At 30.8% G+C, this 19,695-nt stretch overlaps 1 protein-coding gene across 1 annotated transcript; it reads right to left on the reverse strand.

Moving 5' to 3' along the window:
- Positions 1-297: 297 nt before the first annotated feature.
- On the reverse strand, positions 298-3,439 carry LOC145565620 (cytokinin hydroxylase-like). The gene is made up of 4 exons (XM_081625563.1): positions 3,154-3,439; positions 2,286-2,518; positions 1,551-2,168; positions 298-732 (listed from the first exon to the last, which is right to left on the reverse strand). Exons 1-4 carry the CDS (start codon positions 3,437-3,439, stop codon positions 304-306), a joined length of 1,566 nt encoding a protein of 521 aa, XP_081481689.1. The 3' UTR covers positions 298-303.
- Between the last annotated feature and the right edge of the window lie 16,256 nt (positions 3,440-19,695).

A 19,695-nucleotide genomic window follows, 5' to 3' on the forward strand; every position in this document is an offset into this window, starting at 1 on the left:
TACATAAGAAATTAAGGCAACTATTCCTGAGAATAACTCCGTAATAAGTTTGTTGCTTGCAATATGTTTGGGCTAGTGTGAAATTTTTTGGGCAAATCTAAGCTCTAAATGACCATATATAAATTGAGCACTTCATTGGCAATGTATTGATCGAGTGTACAAGCATCTGAGACTACTCAACTTTCTAAACTTAACTAGATTTCCCAGCCTTACTAATTGTATCCTATTATAATTTTTAGCATTATATATATGTTGTACAACACTTTCTTATGTGAGCTATTTCTATTGAAGTTGAATACATAATTATAGAGGTTTTACAATAAGAGGCACCCCAGAACTAGGTCTAAACGAGAAAAAATAAGTAGGGCTATGATGATATGATGGTGCAACTGTAAACGAAAATCGACGAAGAATCAAGGACATAACGATCTTGTACTCCATAAGTGCATAGTTCTTGCCAATGCACATCCTTCCTCCAAATCCAAAGGGCATGTAACCCATCTTGTGCTTGCATCCGCCATACAACGAGTCCCCATCAAATCTCTCCGGTTTAAACTCGTTAACATCGTCTCCCCAAAGAGCTCGGTCGTGGTGCATTCCAACGACGTCAATCCATATGTTGGTGCCATTAGGGATTACTACATTGCCTACTTGAATGTCACTTCTTGCTTGTCTTTGTGCATTTGGTGACGAGGGGTATAATCGTAATACTTCATTAAACACCCATCCCATCTGAAATATACCACAAATTTAATTAGAATTGACATATACAAGTAATATCTAAAGAAGAAAAAAAAAGTAACAATTATCTCAACTATTTTACTGTTGGACATCCGGACGGTTATGACATTGCGGCTCTAAATGACAAAATAATTATGATGATAAAAAATTCACTTTAGGTGGTGGTCAAATCTTTGATTCTTTTGGCCATTATGGTTTCTCATTGACAAATTTTCACCCTCCTCTTATCTCATCCTTTTTTTCCCCTTTTTTGGGAACATATTTTGTTTTCAATTTATAACAGTAATATATCCTTTTTAAGAAAAAAAAAATGGTTGTTTGACTTACATCCCCATATGAAACAAGCAAAAATATAACAAGTGTGCTCGGGTTCAACTCATTCAAAATAGAGATTTTGTCTTACAGATATATCGTAGATCTTTTTGTACTTTAAATAATTTCAATATTTTAGTACTTTTTTATTGGAACAATAGAAGTAAATGAGATTATAATCATATGCTCTAATGCCATTTGATAGTAAATTTTAACTTTGTCATTTGGTTGATTAAGGACCAACACCAATAGCACAATATTATAATCACATGTACGTATGTGCTCTATATTAGGAACTCTAAGAACAAGACTTTTCAATTGGAGGATTTAAACAAGAAAAATGAAAAAACAATTGAGAAAATAAGGTATGGTGCATGTTTTGTTGTTTAAACATAAAGTATATAAGAACATGTAATAAATATGCATGCATTGATAATGTTAGATAGTATTTAGCATACGAAAAACATAATCATGTGTTATAGTGTCAAATCTCTTACCTTCTTGAGTCCAGCAAGCATGGTGAAGTCAATGTTATCATTCTCTCCAACCACTTCTTTAATTTCCTCCCTCAATTCATCTTGCCATTTTGGATACATTGCTAGTAACATCAATGTCCATGTCATTGCTAATGCAACTGTCTCATGCCCTCCAAAGAAGAACGTTTTACACTCGTCGATTAGTTCCCTTGTTGTCAATTTCCTCACAAATTGCCCATCAACTTGATCCTCTCCCTCGAGTAATAACCCTAGAAGATCATGTTGAGGTTCCACACCGATAACCTTTTTTCTTGCATTTATAATGGATAAAAGAATGTCATCGATCTCTTGCCCTAGCCTCCTAGCCTCTAAGGTTTGTCCCATGGTCAACAACTGGCCATAAGGGACTCCAACATAACGCGTGTGTTTAAACAAACTAATCTGCATCGCTCTTAATTTTTCAAGCAACACATTTCCCAATCCACTACTAATTCCAAAATTAGTTTTGGCAATTATCTCTCCGGCCAATTTTGTGACTTCTTTCTCCATGTCAAGTTCAACTTTGCTCGTGTCAGCAAGGAGAGTAGTCCATTGGCTTATCATCTTGGTTGTCGATTCCACCATTGAATTTGCCATTCCCTACATTTATAAAGACACAAAATTTATTAATACTCCATATAAAACATACGCGATTCTATAATAACTTTATTTTATTTTTTTCAAAAACTACCCAAAAGGCGATAAAATTTTACATACCTTCAAGTTGGTGGAAGAAAAGGCCGGAGTAATAATATGTCTATGACGAACCCAAGTGTTACCCTCAATCATATTTAGACCATATTCCCCAAACATAGGAATTCTATCACTTTTGAAAACAGTAGGTTTTCCCCAATTCTTGGCTAATACTTTTCCTGACATTTGCTTCAAAAACTCAGGGTCTGCTACGTATAAAAATGGTTCAACTCCCATCCAATAAACATACACTTTACCTGCAAATCAACCATATATCAATCTTTAATTAGTATATAAATCATTATAATTAGCACTTTATCACTTGCATGTTTGATGCTCCTTTACGCCAATCATCATCAATATTATATTATTTATATATAAAGGATTAGTTTAATGTTGATTAGGACATCTACATGCAAAATTATTCGGACTGGAGTAATTTAATACTCTATATACTTCGTATACGATAAAGGAATTATTTGGATTTTGCATGGTGTCGAACTTGTAAGTATCTTTTTTATATCGTAAAATTAAAAACTTAAAATGATACTCCCAAAAAAAATGGTAGACAAAATTAATACAAGAGATTTAATTATTATTTTTTTCTAGTACCCTTTTATACACAAAACAACATTTGAAAATAAGAATAGCTTTACCATTGTTATACTTGTATTTACTTTTTTTTTTATTTTTTATTTTAGGGCTATTCATTTAGAACTGATTTAGAATGACCGAATATAATTCTTCCTGAAATCTGTTCACTATTAATGAGAGATTTTTTTTATCAAACTGTTGCAACTAAAAGTGAACGAGGAAACCATTATGATTGACCCATTTGCTATAATAATACCCATGACACCAGTAGTGAACCCAAAGAAAATGATATGCTTACCGTGCAATTTTTGCCATTGAGAGAAATATGGAAGAGAAGATGAATGGATGTCATGGGATATAGCATCCGATGACGAAGACGAAGATGAAAATGAAGATAAAGATTTAGCTTTGATGATCATCTCCTTCATATCACCTAAGTTGCCCAGAGGAAACTTAGGTGTTGGTCCTCCCAACCCATTCTTTCGCAGCTTTCGCAGCGAAAGAATGGGTGAAAGAAAACAAGCATTAATCAATTTCCACAACAAGAAGAAGATTAAAAATCCGCATAAAAGATTAAGACTCATTTTCGCTTTTTTTTTTTCTCTTTTCTTTTCTTTTTCTTCCTCTGGTTTTTAATTTAAGTTTCTCTCTCTATAGTTGTGAAAATATATATGATGAGTATGACGAAGTAGGGAAAGAGGTATTTATAGAAGTGTAGAAAAGAAAAGGACAAAAAGAAATAATAAAATAAAGGAAAATAATAAAATAAAGGAAAAAGAAAAGTTAAAGATGATTATAGCACTATTTTAATTAGTTTGACCTTATGAAATGTCATAGTTGAAACTCGTCCTTTGACTTGAAATAAAGTTGAATAGAATTATTATTCATTTTTTAGAATAGAATAATAAAGGTAATGAGAATCGCGGTTGCTAATAGCAATAATTTCATGGTATAAAGAATTAAATAGTAAGATTAATAATAACGATAATAATAATATTTTCGTAGTTGTAATGAGAATGAGGGCTTTCATTTTACCATTTCATGTTCAAATCGTGTTGGCCTTGACGTTCTTCGTTCCATAGTTTGTATGTTCTAATTATGCATGGGATTATGGTAAACTCCACAAAATAATGAATTTTTGTTTGTTTACTATGTATCTCCGATTTATAATAATTTTTTAATTTATAGATTAATACTATTCACACATTTTACATTAATTATCATTTATGGATTATAATAATTATAATTCATAGATGATTAGAGGCCATCGTTAACCAAGTTCCTAAACATCCACCTAGCCAGTTTAAAGACAGTTAGAGTGTTAGACTATCGTCTTACCATTTACCAATTGTTTCACTTGTTGGTAAATAGCGACGATTGTTGAAGATGTTGATTAGCAACACACGACTTTAAATTAATATTGGCTTTGTTTGATCTTTTGTTTAAATTTTTACGGACGAATTTTTTTCGGATGAATCTCAAATTTAATGCATAACAACTATCCTTTAGCATTTGGCCAGCTATTTGTAATTTATTTAGTGACCACGCGCCATATCAATTTTTTACCAATTACTTAAAGTAGTCAATAAGAACGCGCTTTTATGTTGTGTAGTCGGTTGTGGCCTTATTAGATTCGTTCAGTGTGTATTTTTAAAAAAATTAACTTTTTATAATTTTTATTCAAAGATTAGACTTATTATTACTCAATCTTATGTATTAATACTCAATGTTATACATGTATTACTCTTAATGAAGTAGTATAATTTTTGTCGATGAAACTATATTTATCAGTTATCATATTACTACCAACAGCTAGCTTTAAACAAGTTGAGGTCGATAAATCGATTATAGAAACTTATACGCTTCTTGTTTTCAAGAGTTGTTTAATTGACTGACATGTATGTAAATACATGTGAAATTTGATTTTCCGAGGAAATGGATGCATAATGACTTGTTTGGTTAGCAAATTTACCACAAAAAGGAGGATTAATTCTCATTCGGCCATTCCTATTTCCTATATCCAATGAACTAATCTCCTTAGCATTTTCTACGAGAAACTTTCGTAGGTGTTGAAGATATACTTCATAGAACACGTACTTGCTTGTTAGTTACGTATTATGTTAACAATGTCACTGCCACGAGCCCACGAGGATCTCTACACTTTCCAATCAATTACAATTTACAATCCCTACCAACCACACAATTTTGTTCAATTTTGTCACTTACCGTAGCTTTTTCACCAACTTTGAGGTTTGCCCAGAGGATCAATATCGGTCCGACTCGAAATTTAGACAAGTCTAAAAAAACATTTTTAGTTAAAAACCTGAATTTGCTCCGAAAAAAGCCCAAAAAACCCATTTTGGTCTGACAAGCTCGTCATTTTTTTGCGGATTTGAACACGAGATATCATGTTAAGGTCCAGCACGAGATATCACGTTTGCCTTGGCATAATATTCGTACTGATAGTGAATTAGGATTCACTCCGTGGTAAATATAGCATGACGGAATTAAAGTTAAATTTTGTCATATTGATTGATTTTTTGCTCAGCATTTGTAATAAATTTCTACAATATAGTTACTAAATTTAATTGGGAAAGTACAAGATTAATTATTACCAACAATAGAAATACGTATTCAACTATCAGTTTCCAAAGTTAATATGATTATAAAGTATCATATCACAGGAAAGTATTACATGCATTACTAATATCAAAATTATTTTATTACATGTCAAAGCTAAGCATAATATTGTCTCCATCTCTAATAGAATGGTCAATTGGGATTTTACCCAATTTCTTAGGCTTTAGTTGGGTCACTTGGGTAGTTTGGTGAGTTAATATTGTGATTGTTAAGCATTAGAATAATGAATTGAAGTTGAACTAAACTAAACTAAAAATAAGATTATATTTAATATAATTTAATTTATTCTTACTCATTTCATCTAACTGAATTTATATTTTCTAATTTGATCCGAAATAAGTTATAATATCATTACATAAAATAAAAAGTACTCCGTAATTAAACATAGTCTAAGGGTTTGTTCACATTTATTGAACTGAAGTGAACTGAACTGATTGGAGCTGAATTGAACTGAAATGAATATTTTATGAGCGAAGGAAATTAAGAGCTGAACTAAATTGAACTGAAATTAAGATGTAGTGAACAGGTCGTAAGTCTGAAAAAAAAAAAAAAAAGGACTTATTAGTGGACTACGTCCCTACTCGGTGGATATTTGCTCCTTTTGCATGTCTATTAAGTGGGGTTTTGCAACCCAATTCAATTTGGTTAAGTTGATACATGTAACTACAATGAGAGGTTCAAGATTAGATAGTGTGGGCATCACCGTACCCAATCTGAATAGATGTGTAATAATTATGGTTAAACAATGTGAGCGCGAGTAAAGTTGTGGGGATTAGTGGATTTTCCTTGCATAAATAAGAACAAAGTAGTGGGGAATGGGAGAGAGTTACGCTATCAAACCAGTAGATATATGCAACTATGACGATTAATGAGCATATACTTTGTACAAGTATTAGTTACAAAATGATACTCCTGCATTCCGACCATAATATAGCGTCTATTTCTATTTATGGGTTCATAAATTTGATAAAAACAAATAATTTAGAAACATGATCATGTGAAATATTATGTCGTTAAATTCGTCTTAATTTTTGTTTTTTATTATCAACTTTTTTTTTATTACTATGTAATTAAAAGATATATTAATAATGATCAAAGATACGTTTGAAGATCATATAAAATTAATTAGTCATTATATTGTCAGCCGAAGAGAGAGTTATATTTTTTTTAGGGAAAAGCTAACGAACGCCCCCGAGGCGTTGGATAAACTAGCTAAAAGCAGAAAGATTAAATTAAAAATTAATATTAATTACACCGATCGAAGCGTGATTTTGTCATATTTCCCCAAATTAATACCACTTTAGGTAATATTTTAAATGTTTATCCAACACTCCGGAGACGTTTGTTAGCAAGATTTTTTTTTTAAGATTGGTTGAAGAAGTATAAAACTTGAATATCAAAGCTGTAAAAAATATTACGTGTCCTAATTCTAGACATTGATCCCTCTATTTACTTATTTAGGGGTTGATTTATATTAATGCATGGCCCTTTGTAACAATTGACTCACAAAAGAATACGCACTTTTCAACCTTATCACCCAACTTTGTTCATAGTGTATCTGATAACATGACACACCAAATACTTGTGATTAATGCATGTAACTAAGCATGCACTATGCCTCAGCTCATATAGTGATATGAATCCAATGCCCCTAGGCAGCAGAAGAATTAAATTGTTCGAAATATTGTACCACAAATACTTCTTATATTAAATCCGTATATTTTCTGCTCACAAGTTAAACTATTGCAATTAAAAGCGAGTAGAAAAGGTATATTTAAAAAATAAAAAAATAAAAAAATAAAAAAATAAAAATTACATGACATTCACAATAAAAAGTCGATAATAAAAAGTTATATGAAGGATGGAGTGTTTTGTGCCTAAATTAAATCTCTCTCAAAAAAGGCTCTTACTCTTTTTTCTCTCTCTTCTCTCCTCTCTCTTTAGGGTTTTAATTTTTTTTGCCGTTTAGACCGGAAATAGTCTAATTTCTTCGAAAATTAGACTATTTTCGACCCTTTTCTTTGCTTTAATTCGCTTTTTTGTTATTTGATTTGATTTAATTTGCTTTGTTTTGTTCTCTCCGTTTGTGAGAGTCTTTTCCAATTTTTTTGGGTTTTCCCAATTTTCTGGGATTTTGATTCTCATCTATGGATGAGAATTTTATTTTTAGGGTTTTAGTAATAATTGAGAAGGTGATTTGGATTCATATGGGTTTAGGGTTCGTCATCGACTCTACGATCAAAACATCAGCACAGATTGCGAAGGTCTCTACTTGGAAAGATGCAAAGACATCGAAAATCACAGCTCGCGTCAAGTTTGAAGTGGTGGAGTGTGAGCTATGTCCGATATGAAAATTAGTTATGATTTTGATTGTAAAAGTTATATTATTTTCTCTAGATCTATGGTTTACAAATCTTTATTATTGTTGTAGATGCCGTATGGCTATTTATTAATGATAATATTCTTCTTCTTGTAAAAATAAATAAATAAATAAAAAATAAAAATTAAATCTCTCTCGCCTCTCCTCTTCTCTTCTCTCCTCTTCTTTTCTAGGGTTTCTCCAAAATCTTGGTCGTTTAGGCCGAAAATAGTCTAATTTCTTCGGAAATTAGACTATTTTCGACCCTTTTTCCTTAATTTTCTTTAGTTTTGCAATTTAGGTTTCAATAAATCCACTAGTGTAGATATTCGCCCGTCTCCCTATGGTGGAGTTGCTAGTTTTTGTTAGTTTAGTTGTTTGTTAACGTTTAGGGTTTGTTTGTGTGTTACGGTTTATCAAAAAGGTAATCATCTTTTGCCTTATTGTCAGTTTATTGGTAAACATTTGTTCCGCATCGCAACGGTTGTCAAATTTTCAAATGCGTTCAAGCGAATCAGATGAAAATCATCCTTACAGCTACAACAAATCATTAGACCATCTATCCGAAAAAGCCGTATATTCCAATTATGTGTGCGAGGGATGTAACACAATGAAAATCTTTTCAACGATGGTAACTTTGATGGAGGAAACCCTACTTTGATTCAATTTAATGTATTTGTTAATTTAGATTTCATTTGTGGATGTCGGATGACTTTTTATTAATGAATTGATTTATTTCAAAAAAAATAAAATAAAAATGGAGTGTTTTGGACGGTATGCATGGATATTGGATAGTAAGTCACTTACGATATATGAAAAAACGGATGGAGTATAAAATAGGAGGCGAAATACTGGATACTTAGTTAGTACTTAGTAGTGAGTGGTTGTATGATGTCCGCGTACGGATTGACTGGAGTACGTATTTATAACATGAAACCATCAGAGACTTGGACGGTATGCATGGTCAAACTACATTTTTATTTCTTTTTCTGGATATACGCGGTGAGATTGTTTGCTATTTTTGCGGCACTTGATTTTTTTTTTTTTTTCAAGTAAAGTCAATACCCCCATAATTATTAAAGTCCAAGTATACTGAAGGATGCATAATTAAATTAAGTATTAGTATACTGTTGCATACTGTTTTTAATTACACTTGTACTACTAGTCGCCAGAGATTGATTTCATAAGTTACTTCCTCCATTTTGTAATAATTAAATCCGTTTTAAATAAATACACATGATTCATATTTATATTCATTACCTGTCTATTTCTTAGCATTGTCCTCAATCTAAACAAGTTTTTTTTTTTTTTCTTTTTTAAAGGTAAGAATAAAGAAAAAACATTAGAAACCCTCCTCACGAAGGGAATTACTAATGCATCTGAGGAAAGAATGGGAATTAAACTAGAGTTATTACAAGGTACGTATGATATCCATATTGTCACTAACTAAGGGTTTGTTCAGTTCAGCTTAATTTCAGTTCAACTCCTAATTTCCCTCTCTCATAAAATATAATATTCATTTCAGCTCAGTTTAATTCAGCTCCAATCAGTTCAGTTCAGTTCAGTTCAGCTCCTAATTTTCCTCTCTCATAAAATATAATATTCATTTCAGCTCAGTTCAATTCAGGTCCAATCAGTTCAGTTCAGTTCAATTTAGTTCAATTCAGTTCAGTTCAGTAAATGGGAACAGGCCCTAAATGACCCACATTTGCTATCTAATCTGCTGCTCTATTCGCCTCTCGATAGATATGGTTAATGCTCCAACTGCGAAACTGAGAAAGAAGAGCTCTAATATCAAAGATATAATGTGCCCGATCTCCCATGGAATGTAATGCGTGGTTCTTACAGGCTTCTGTACGGTGCATCGTACATACGTTTCTCGTAGAAGAACATATTATAACATATGTAAAGAACATATAGCTGTAATAATAAGAGCATACTATTAAAATGTAATAAACATATACGTAAAGTAAAAAAGAACATATTTGCACCAAAAAAAGAGTAAAAAGAACATATGTCCATGTTCTTTGATAGTCAGTGTAATATACTTTTATTTGTGATATAATATTCATTGCTTATTGTGAAACGTTCTTTGAATTTTATCTTTAAATTATGTTCATTACATATTATTATCATGTTCTTCATTATTATTACAGATGTTCTTTAGATTAAAAAAAAAAAAGATGTTCTTTACAAAACAGTTGTATGTTCTTTACAAAACAGCTATGTGTTCTTTCCGTAATTTTTGTCTGTACCAAGTAAAGTACAACCGCCTGTACCTTAAAATTTTCACATGGAATGGACCAAATACCTTGAACTGCATTGATAACTAAAAGGTTGTTGCCCTCAATTTAAATATTGCGAATACCTTGTTGAAGAACTATGAGAATGCCTTTGTGGAACCCCGTAGCTTCTGCATTAATTACTTTAACAAGTGTTTGGTTAACATTATAGCTTTTTAAGATATACAGGTACATACTTCAAATGTATTTTAATTGACGTATTACAAGTAGTCAATACGGAGTACAACATTTTCTTTTTCCACAATTGATAAATGTTTTACTTGGTTCATTGATCCTTTTTTTTTTTTTTTTTTTTAGGTCAAACACTCATATGAGGCTATGATTAATTATATAAACAATTAAAAAGATAGAAATAAATAAATTCTGCCCTTACATAGATACAATTACGTCTTAGATGAATCAAACAGCCCAATTAGGATTGAATTGAAGTAATCTTGGAACCCATCCATGTTTACCAAATTACTAGAGTACCAAGTATTTCAAAATACTACCTCTACTTCATATTATTTGCAACGATTTGACATTAAATATGAGTAAAAAATGTCTAATTATTATAAGTTATATATATATATATATATATATATATATATATATATATATATATATATATATATATATATATATGTGGTAGTAATAAGGACTAGTTATATGAGGTTTCAAAAAAAAGGACTAGTTATATGCAAACCAAATACGGAGTGTAACCAATAATGCAAGGAGAGGTAAGCAGGTAACTATTACCTCAATTCCCGTACAACATTGCGGCTCCCAAAAGTAGATGTCTTTCCGTATTTGGAATTAAAAGGGTCCATACTCCATAGAAGTGTTCCATGTTCATAAGTATCATAACTTTTGCAAAAAAAAATTACAAATTTAATAGAACATCATCATTTTTTATTTCTTGTTTAGTTTGAAAGACCCATAGAGGGCTTATAGGCAATACAAGGTACAAATGAGAGTGAGAAGATTTGAACTTGTGACTTTGTACACAAACATTTAGTCTTATGACTAAAACCACTAAGTTAATATCTCATTGATAAATATAATTATTTTGGCCAATTGATCAGATTGATAAAAAATAAAAGACTCTTAGTGATAAATTAGTAAAAAAAAAAAAAAAAAAAAAAAAAAAAAAAAAAAAAAAACTTTGACGACAAATTGGTAAAAAAAACCTAATCTTAAGCGACAATTTGATAAAAAAAAAAAATAATTTCAGGCAACAATTAAGCCTAAAAATGCAAAAAATTTAAAAAGAATAATAATTTAATTCGGACTTTTAAATAGTTTATCGGAAAAAAATAATAAATAAATAAATAAAACAGTTTTTTTTTCTAAATGTTGCCTGAGTTGATTCTTTTTAACCAAATTGTCTCATAATGTTAATTTTTTTATCAAATTGTCGCCAAAATTATTTTTTTTACCAAATAGTCGTGAAGGGTCTTTTTTTTTTTTTTTGGTCAATTGGCCTAATTATTTTATAAATGACTAAAATCACTACTCGGCTATTCCATGCATAATTGCACACCAATATACCATATTACGTACCAAGGTATCTTTTTTGTGGCCTCGTGTGTCATGTGATGTATATGTATCTTTTTATAATTATCCTAATTGGTGGAATTGAGATTTCCTGGCTAGACAATGAGTGCTATTTCCCGGGTGGAATAGTAGTGGATCATATATTTTCTACGTCGTCCTTGCTTACATAAAAGTGCCACATTCTTACAAAATTTGCACTAAAATTAAAACTGAATAAAGGAGTGTTTTGGGAAATTGGATGGTAAGCTATTTGATTAACATGCGACTATGAGGGTTTTGTATTTGACTTCTTAATTGATTAAACTTTATGTCAATGACTAAAATCACGAGGTATCAATGGATTGTATGTAAATTGCTCCATCATGCAAGGTTTTTTTTTTTTTTTTTTTTTTTTTTAAGAGTGAAAATGAAACACAAAGTATGTATTCTACTGTTTCTACATATCTATGAAAGCCTCTCAAGCTAAGGGTCAACAATGTGTTAGATACTTTGAGAAGTGAGGGAAAACTAAGAGGATTCTCACCCTCAAAGTACTCACAATGGTAATTGAACCCTCAACCTTAAGGTTAGAAGGATCTACATTGTAAGTCCAACACGCACTTATTGGTATATATGATTATTAATTAATCTATACTATATACTAAATTAATCACCAGAGTTATTCCTAAAGTACATATGTCACATTCATATCACAAATTTTCCCGCCAAAAACTTTTTGATTTTACTTTTTTTTTTAACAATAATTTATAAAATATTTTAAATAATAAATTTAACAAGAGAGTTTTAAGGGTAGACATTAAATAAATTCAAATTTCAAAAAAATAAATATATAAAAACCATTAAATAAGTCAGGTCATCATTTAAGGTAACTTCATTATAATTGACTTTATTATTTTCAAATCTAATTATTATGAATCTGTGCATTGCACGAGGCAAAAACTAGTTATATACTACTCTCTCCGTCCCTAAATTAGAAGTCTATTTCTCTTTATTATGCGAATAATAAATATTAGAAATAGGTTTCTAATAAAGGGACGGAGGGAATAATACTATTACGACGAAGCATTAAAACAGAAAAAAAAAAAAAAAGCAGCAAAATTGAAGATAATTTTTGTGAGTCTGTGATAGCTACTAGCTAGCTAGTGCTATTTACACTTTTAGTAATAAAAAGTTAATACTCATAACATTCATTGTACTAGTAATATTTTGGTTGTTTTAGCACGTTATTAAATGTTGCCGAAAATACATATTTTGGAACTTTAGATTTGTTGATGATATGAATATACTCCGTGATATGAGGCTGAAGATGAATGCATGTGTCACCACAAAAGTGTTACAAACTCAAGCTCGTAATAATTTTTTTTTTTCCCTAAAAAAAAGAATAATGAAACTAAACTCATAATAAAGTTAACACGTCCATTTCAATATTAAAGGAATGATTTTGTGCCACCGTCTTCACCTCCAAATACAATACCTTTAAAAGTTAGTGTTTTAGTAAGAGTAGGAGATTAGTACGTTGGCTTGGCTAACCCCCCTTCGGCACCTCCCATTCCAAGGGTCACCATCTTCTCAACTTTACTACACAATATATAGAATTCGATATATAATGGTGTTAAATTTCAAAACAATATGTAATGGGCCTGGCAACCCGAATAAGGAGGAGAGTTTGGTCCACAACAAGGCTTAGAAGCTTCCATACTAAAATCAATTGGCAATAGTAGGAGTTACTCCTCTACCTTATAAAGTGGAACCATCTCTCCTGTTTCTCCAATGAGGGACACTCATAAGTGGGTTACAATGGGTTTCAACAATTTGTTTATGACACTAGTCAAATTAAATTGAATAATAATACACAAGCTAAGTGAGCTTTTATTTCTTTCCTAAATAAAGTAAGCTTTTATTTCAAATTTTGATCACATATAAATCTATACAAGTTAAATAATGTGAAGAAATACTATTCCCCCTAGCTTTATTATATCAAGAAAAATATTTTTTTTTTAATATATATAAGCTCAAACAATATAAATTGGTCTCCGTTTTAAAATAATTGACATGTTTAGGCTTTTTTTAACAATTATATAATCAAGCTAGTGCATTGGAAAACTTGCCAACTAGATTTGATTACGTCAATTGTAATGAAACAAAGGGAGTAATACACATTATTTTAGAAAAAGAATTAAGAGTAGAGGTCGATGTAGCTGCCAATTAAGTGAAAAGCTATGTACGCTGATTCTTTGTCAGTCAACCTTGTGGATGTTACACCATCAGATTCTTTGCCATGTTCCATCTACAAGCTGGTACTTCATGATCCCTTGATTTCCATCATTCTATAAAATTGCTCCAAAGAAATTAATAAGTTTTTTATATGTACAAAGATGAAAATTATTAAGTATATAAAGTTACTACAATATATATGGTGTATATACCATAAAGTTGAAAGTCATGATAACAATATATATACGAGTATATCATAAGTTGATGGTGTGACTATTTTAGAATTAAAGCAATTAACCTAGTAATGGAATTTATGACGATGATAAAAAAAAGAGGTATCCTAATGGATGAGAATCATTGTTCCGTCATTAAAAAAAATAGGGTAATTTTCATAAGCAAGCAATGTTTTCTTTTACTACTCTGAAGTAAAAATAAAAATAAAAATAAAAAGGAGATTAGTCAAATGTATGAGTGGCATTATTCTTATAAATTTATATAGGTTATTCTTATAAATAAACATGTCTAATAACCACGTAGCAGACTTATAACTAGGAATTATACTTCGTACAGGCTGGCATGAAGAAGAGTACAATTATTTTTATTTATTTTTTTTTTTTTACAAGGAGTTATCATTTAATTTGAGCCTCTACAATTGGAGAAAAATAATTAGGTTTGAGAGCAAAAATAGGAGAGAGAAGAAAAGGCCTTATTGGATGACCAAGGTCTTCCACTCATCCCCCATCAAATAAACCATGACAATATGACATGCATGCATTATAGAAAAATCGGATCTTCGAGAAATGGATAAAAAAGGTAATGGGTTTGACGACCCTTTTTTTTTTTTTTTTTTTACAAGTGCGCGTTATAGACGTAGGTGTAGAGTGTAGTAAATAGTGATATGCCGTTTTGGATGTCAATATCATGGAATTCTTTACAATGAACTTCCCATTCCTTATTTATGAAACTATAATTTTTTGTATCTAGCCTGCTATACCGTGTTGCAGGGTTACTCAGGTTATTCAATCAGGGGTTACTCGAATTGTTGAGATTACTCGACTTTTTCAGTCAGGAGTTACTCGAGTTACTCGGTCCGCGGTTACTAGAGTTGCCGGGTTAGGGGTTACTTGAGTTAATCCTAACCGAGTAACCCCTCAAATAACCCCTGAACCCCTCGAGTAACCCCTTAAGTAACCCTCTGACTGAGTAACCCCTTAAGTAACCCTCTGACTGAGTAACCCCTCAAGTCACCTCAGATTGAACCCTCAAGTAAACCCTGACCGAACTCCTTAAGTAAACCTTGACCGAATTACTCGAGTAACCCCTGACCGAACTCCTTAAATAACCCCTAACCGAGTAACTCGAGTAATCCCTCACCGAGTAACTCGAGTAATCCCTCACCGAGTAACTCATGTAACCCATGACCGAGTAACCCCTCACCAAGTAACCCTTGACCGAGTAACTCGAGTAATCCTCGAATGAATTACTCAAGTATCTCCTAACAAAATAACTCAAGTAACCCCTTTCACACGGTGTGGCCCGCTGCACCAAAAAATTTCATATGTGGTTGGCCACATTATGTGGAAAGGATTACTTATTCAGGGGTTACTCGGTCGGTCAGGGATTACTTATTCAGGGGTCACTCGATCGGACAGAGGTTACTTATCCAGAGGTTACTCAGTTGGTCCTGTCATAGATTACTCGATCGGTCAGGGGTTTTCTCACGCTGAAAACGCGCTAACCGACTTAGTAACCCCAAAATAAGTAACCCTTGACCAAATGAGTAACCCTTAAATAAGTTACCCCGGCCATACGATGTAAAAATACATTTTAAAAAATAAAATACTAACTCCGTTACATATTACGTGCTATTTTTGAATTTCTTATAGCCAAAAATTTCACATAATATGTACGAGTAATAGTGTCTATTCACAACTAACTCGGTTGTAATTCAGCCACTAAAGTGTTCTAGGAGTAGTCCTATATCCATGCATGACTATGGTTATCACTATCACTTAAACCTAGTACAGACCCACATTAATATCGTTGGATAGAAACTTCTTATTAGAACAATATATATGCATCCACGTAAATAATCCAACTAAATATAAACTGTACTAATCAGTTATCAGATCAACAACTAAAGCATGCTTTATCAATTATATTATCATCATATACTAGCACAATTACTTATTTTTTGTAAGATCTTTTATATTCTCATTAATTATTCACTGAATCAAGCTATGAATAGGTCGGAAGATCTAGCTAACTATCAAAAATGTACTTTTTGGAGAATTACCAGAAACTTATTTTAATTTGCTTCTTCAACTTTTTATTAATATAAGACGAAATTTACAGCATCTCATTTCGAATTAAAATTCAAATGGCCGGTGATTAAGATAGATGCTTAACTTAAATAAGTGGAAATTATTAAAGCTTTGTATTTGCTAGCTGTTTTAATATGTATCTAATATAAGCTTGCTATATTCTATTAATCTTAACGTTTGTTTATTTGTGTTTCGTGGAGTAATAAACTCCACTAGAATTGGATGATTGAACAAAGGGAGGTAACGGTACCATGCATGAATACTTTGAACAATATTATGGTTTTTTCTTAGAATGATTAAACAAAAAAAAAAAGCCCAAACATGTTATTATATGTTTTCAACATGTTTATATTTTGGGTTATATATATATATTAGGCCAGACCACATACACTTTTTCTTATAAATAGTAAAATCAATTTATTAAATAAATATAGTACGTACAAGTTCTACAAAAAGAATCCTGCATCAAAATTATGATTTTTAAATAGAGATCTACATGTGTCTCGTACATTTCATTTGAATGTATAATATTTTCGAAGAGTTGGTTTAGCCTGATTTGATGATTTTTTGTAGCCACGAGGACTATTTCCTTATGATTCATTATTTGATTTTACTCAATATATAAATGAACTTTTGCTGGTGTGATCTTGCGATGCTCAGTTAATTTCATAATAATTCACCAAAGGGAAATGAATTATAACGCAAACGAACAACGACTCCAATGCAAGATATAGGAGTATAATCAGAAGACAAACTGTGCTCATAATGTGTAGATTTATTATATGTGGAGTAGTGTTGAAATTCAACATTGATAATGTATCATTCTTGCTAGCATTTTGTATATATATTGTCTATCTTAAAGTTATCATCTTCTATGACAGTTTGATGAAATCTTGGAGATTTAATTTACGAGATTTTTTTATTGAAAAAAAAATCTTAGAGAATAAAAGGGTCATCTCAAAAGTGTTTGACCTAAATCTAGATCTGTATATATATATGTGCTACATTGCTACCATTCTAAATAAAATATGTGTATTGGCTTTTATATTTTATCAAAAAACTGATTTATATACAAGATGTATAGCAAGATCTTATTTTAATTTACAACCAGTATTATTGATCTTTAATGTCAAAATAAAATTAAAGTCTAAGTTTAACTTCATCTTATGTTGTGTGTTCAAACACAAAATAAATGTTTTACAAAAATAACATGCAGTCCATGCTTAGTTAATAAAAGTTCAACTCTATACAATTTTACAAGGTAACTTAATAACAGTAGCTATCATCATGATTTCAAAGAACGCGTCTATTTCAAACCTTATGAAAAAGACCTTAAGTAATTCTTTGAGCTAATGAACTATAAAGATCCACACACACATTAAAGAAAGCTCATTTTCAAACAATCCTACATAATAATGAGCTAAGGTAGGTATAAAGTATTCAAAAAAGTTCCTTTAAATAAAATTAAAAAAAATATAAAGTGTTAGAAAACAAAATCTGGCTTAAATTTGAAGGTCTAAACTCAATAACGGTTCAAACTTTGATGAAATCCTTGAAGTTGAAACCTAAGTAAGTCAAGAAATGGACCAATTAATTCCATAACTACCATAATTAATTTGTAATAAGTATTTGATAGAGTTGTTGAATTGCCTCTAGTAAACTGGGCAAACTGCATGACGGACGGCAGCTCGAAGCAATTTTTTTTTTTTTTTTTTTTTTTGCCTTTTGGTTCCGACTTCCGAGGGGTACGGTGGTGAATGAATTTGGCGGTAAGAGTGAGCCCAATATAATCAGTCATTGGTTCATGCTACTTTGGAATTTTAAGATTGATTTCACATATATCATGCACAAACATTAAATATAATTAAAAGTGATTTGATATGTTTTAATACTTTCTTTAAATAATGGATCGGATGTCCTATTTATACAACTATTACTTGTAAAAGCTTGATAATAACAAAACACAAGCTAGAACTCCACACGCTAAAAGTGTAAAGGTATATATTTACCTTTTTATGGAACAATCTTAATGAAGGGATTAGATTTTTTTTTTTTTTTTTTTTTTTATCAAGGAATATTTTTTTCTTCAAAAAAACTACCCCAGAGAGTTTAATATGGGTAGCGCTACCTATTACTCCCTCCGTTTTTATATACTTGCTTCATTTCTCCATACGCGGAGTTTTAGGAGAAATCGGAGAAAGTAATAAATATAGAGGTGTGGGGTAGGGGGAAAAATAAAAAAAATTGTAAAAACCAAAAGTAGTTGAGAGAATAGGAAGAGAGAGAATATAAAATTAATAAAATATGATTTATGTTGGGCCTATTAGGTTAGAGAAATGAATTCAATATTATAAAACTATTCTAAATAAGGAAATAGAATAAGTATTTAAAAACGCCCGAAAAAAAAGTAGAGCAAGTAATTAACAACGGAGAGAGTATTAATTTCAATCCAATATTTACTTTGTATGCCACATTCTCCATGTAATGTATTTTTCATAAAACAAATTAGAATAAGGTGAATTATTTGGGCCCGAGCTAGTTATATTACCTTATCTATATGATCATCCAAAGTTTACAAGTGCATATACTTGTCATATCGTCGCTAAAAGATTATTATATTTCCTTTTAATTTGTTGTTATGATTGCTCCGGTGCCTACTGTGACTCCTCAAATGAATTAAAGTTAATATTCAAATGAATTATTGGATTTGCGCTTTGTATTTTTTTTTTAAAAAAAATCATATGATAAATATCATATACTTTGTAATAAATTAAAAAGTAGTTAAATTTATTAAAATAATAATAATGTTAAAAACTAACAATAGAAAAGTAAAAACGCACTAACTAACTGGGTAATCCAGAATAAATAACTCTTGACGATTGAATAACTTCTAAATGAGTAATCCCGGCAAAAACACGCTAACTGACTTAGTATTCCCAAAATAAATAACTCTTGACCGTCTGAGTAACCTCTAAATAAATAACATCTGAATGAGTAATCTGGCCACACAGAAAAAGCACAACTGTGTAAAAGATTTATAAATTTAGAAGTACTTAAACTCCAATGACTTTATAACTTAAGGGTTTTTTAAAACTTTAATTACCAAATTTTGTTTACATGACATTGATATACTTGCTACTAATTCAATTCAGAGAGATCATATATTCATATCATAAATTTAATTCCGATCTCACCAATACTTCATTCTTTTGCCAATATTTTAAAAGGATTTGATGGTTTTTTTTTTTTTTTTTTTTTTTAATTATTCTTCTTTGATTGGGAATTCATGTATTACTCGGTATTAAAAAGAACGGTGCAAATACGAAGTAACTAGAAAGCTGATAGCTTCAAAAATAGTAAATTGTAAATATTCCACTCTTAAAACTTTAAAAGTCATGCAACATCGAACTATTGTAAATTTGCCAGAATTTCACTACTACTACTACTCGTACTATATTATAGAT

This window comes from Chenopodium album, chromosome 10 (genome assembly GCF_948465745.1).
Source record: "Chenopodium album chromosome 10, dcCheAlbu1.1, whole genome shotgun sequence".
Classification (NCBI taxonomy): Eukaryota; Viridiplantae; Streptophyta; class Magnoliopsida; order Caryophyllales; family Amaranthaceae; genus Chenopodium; species Chenopodium album.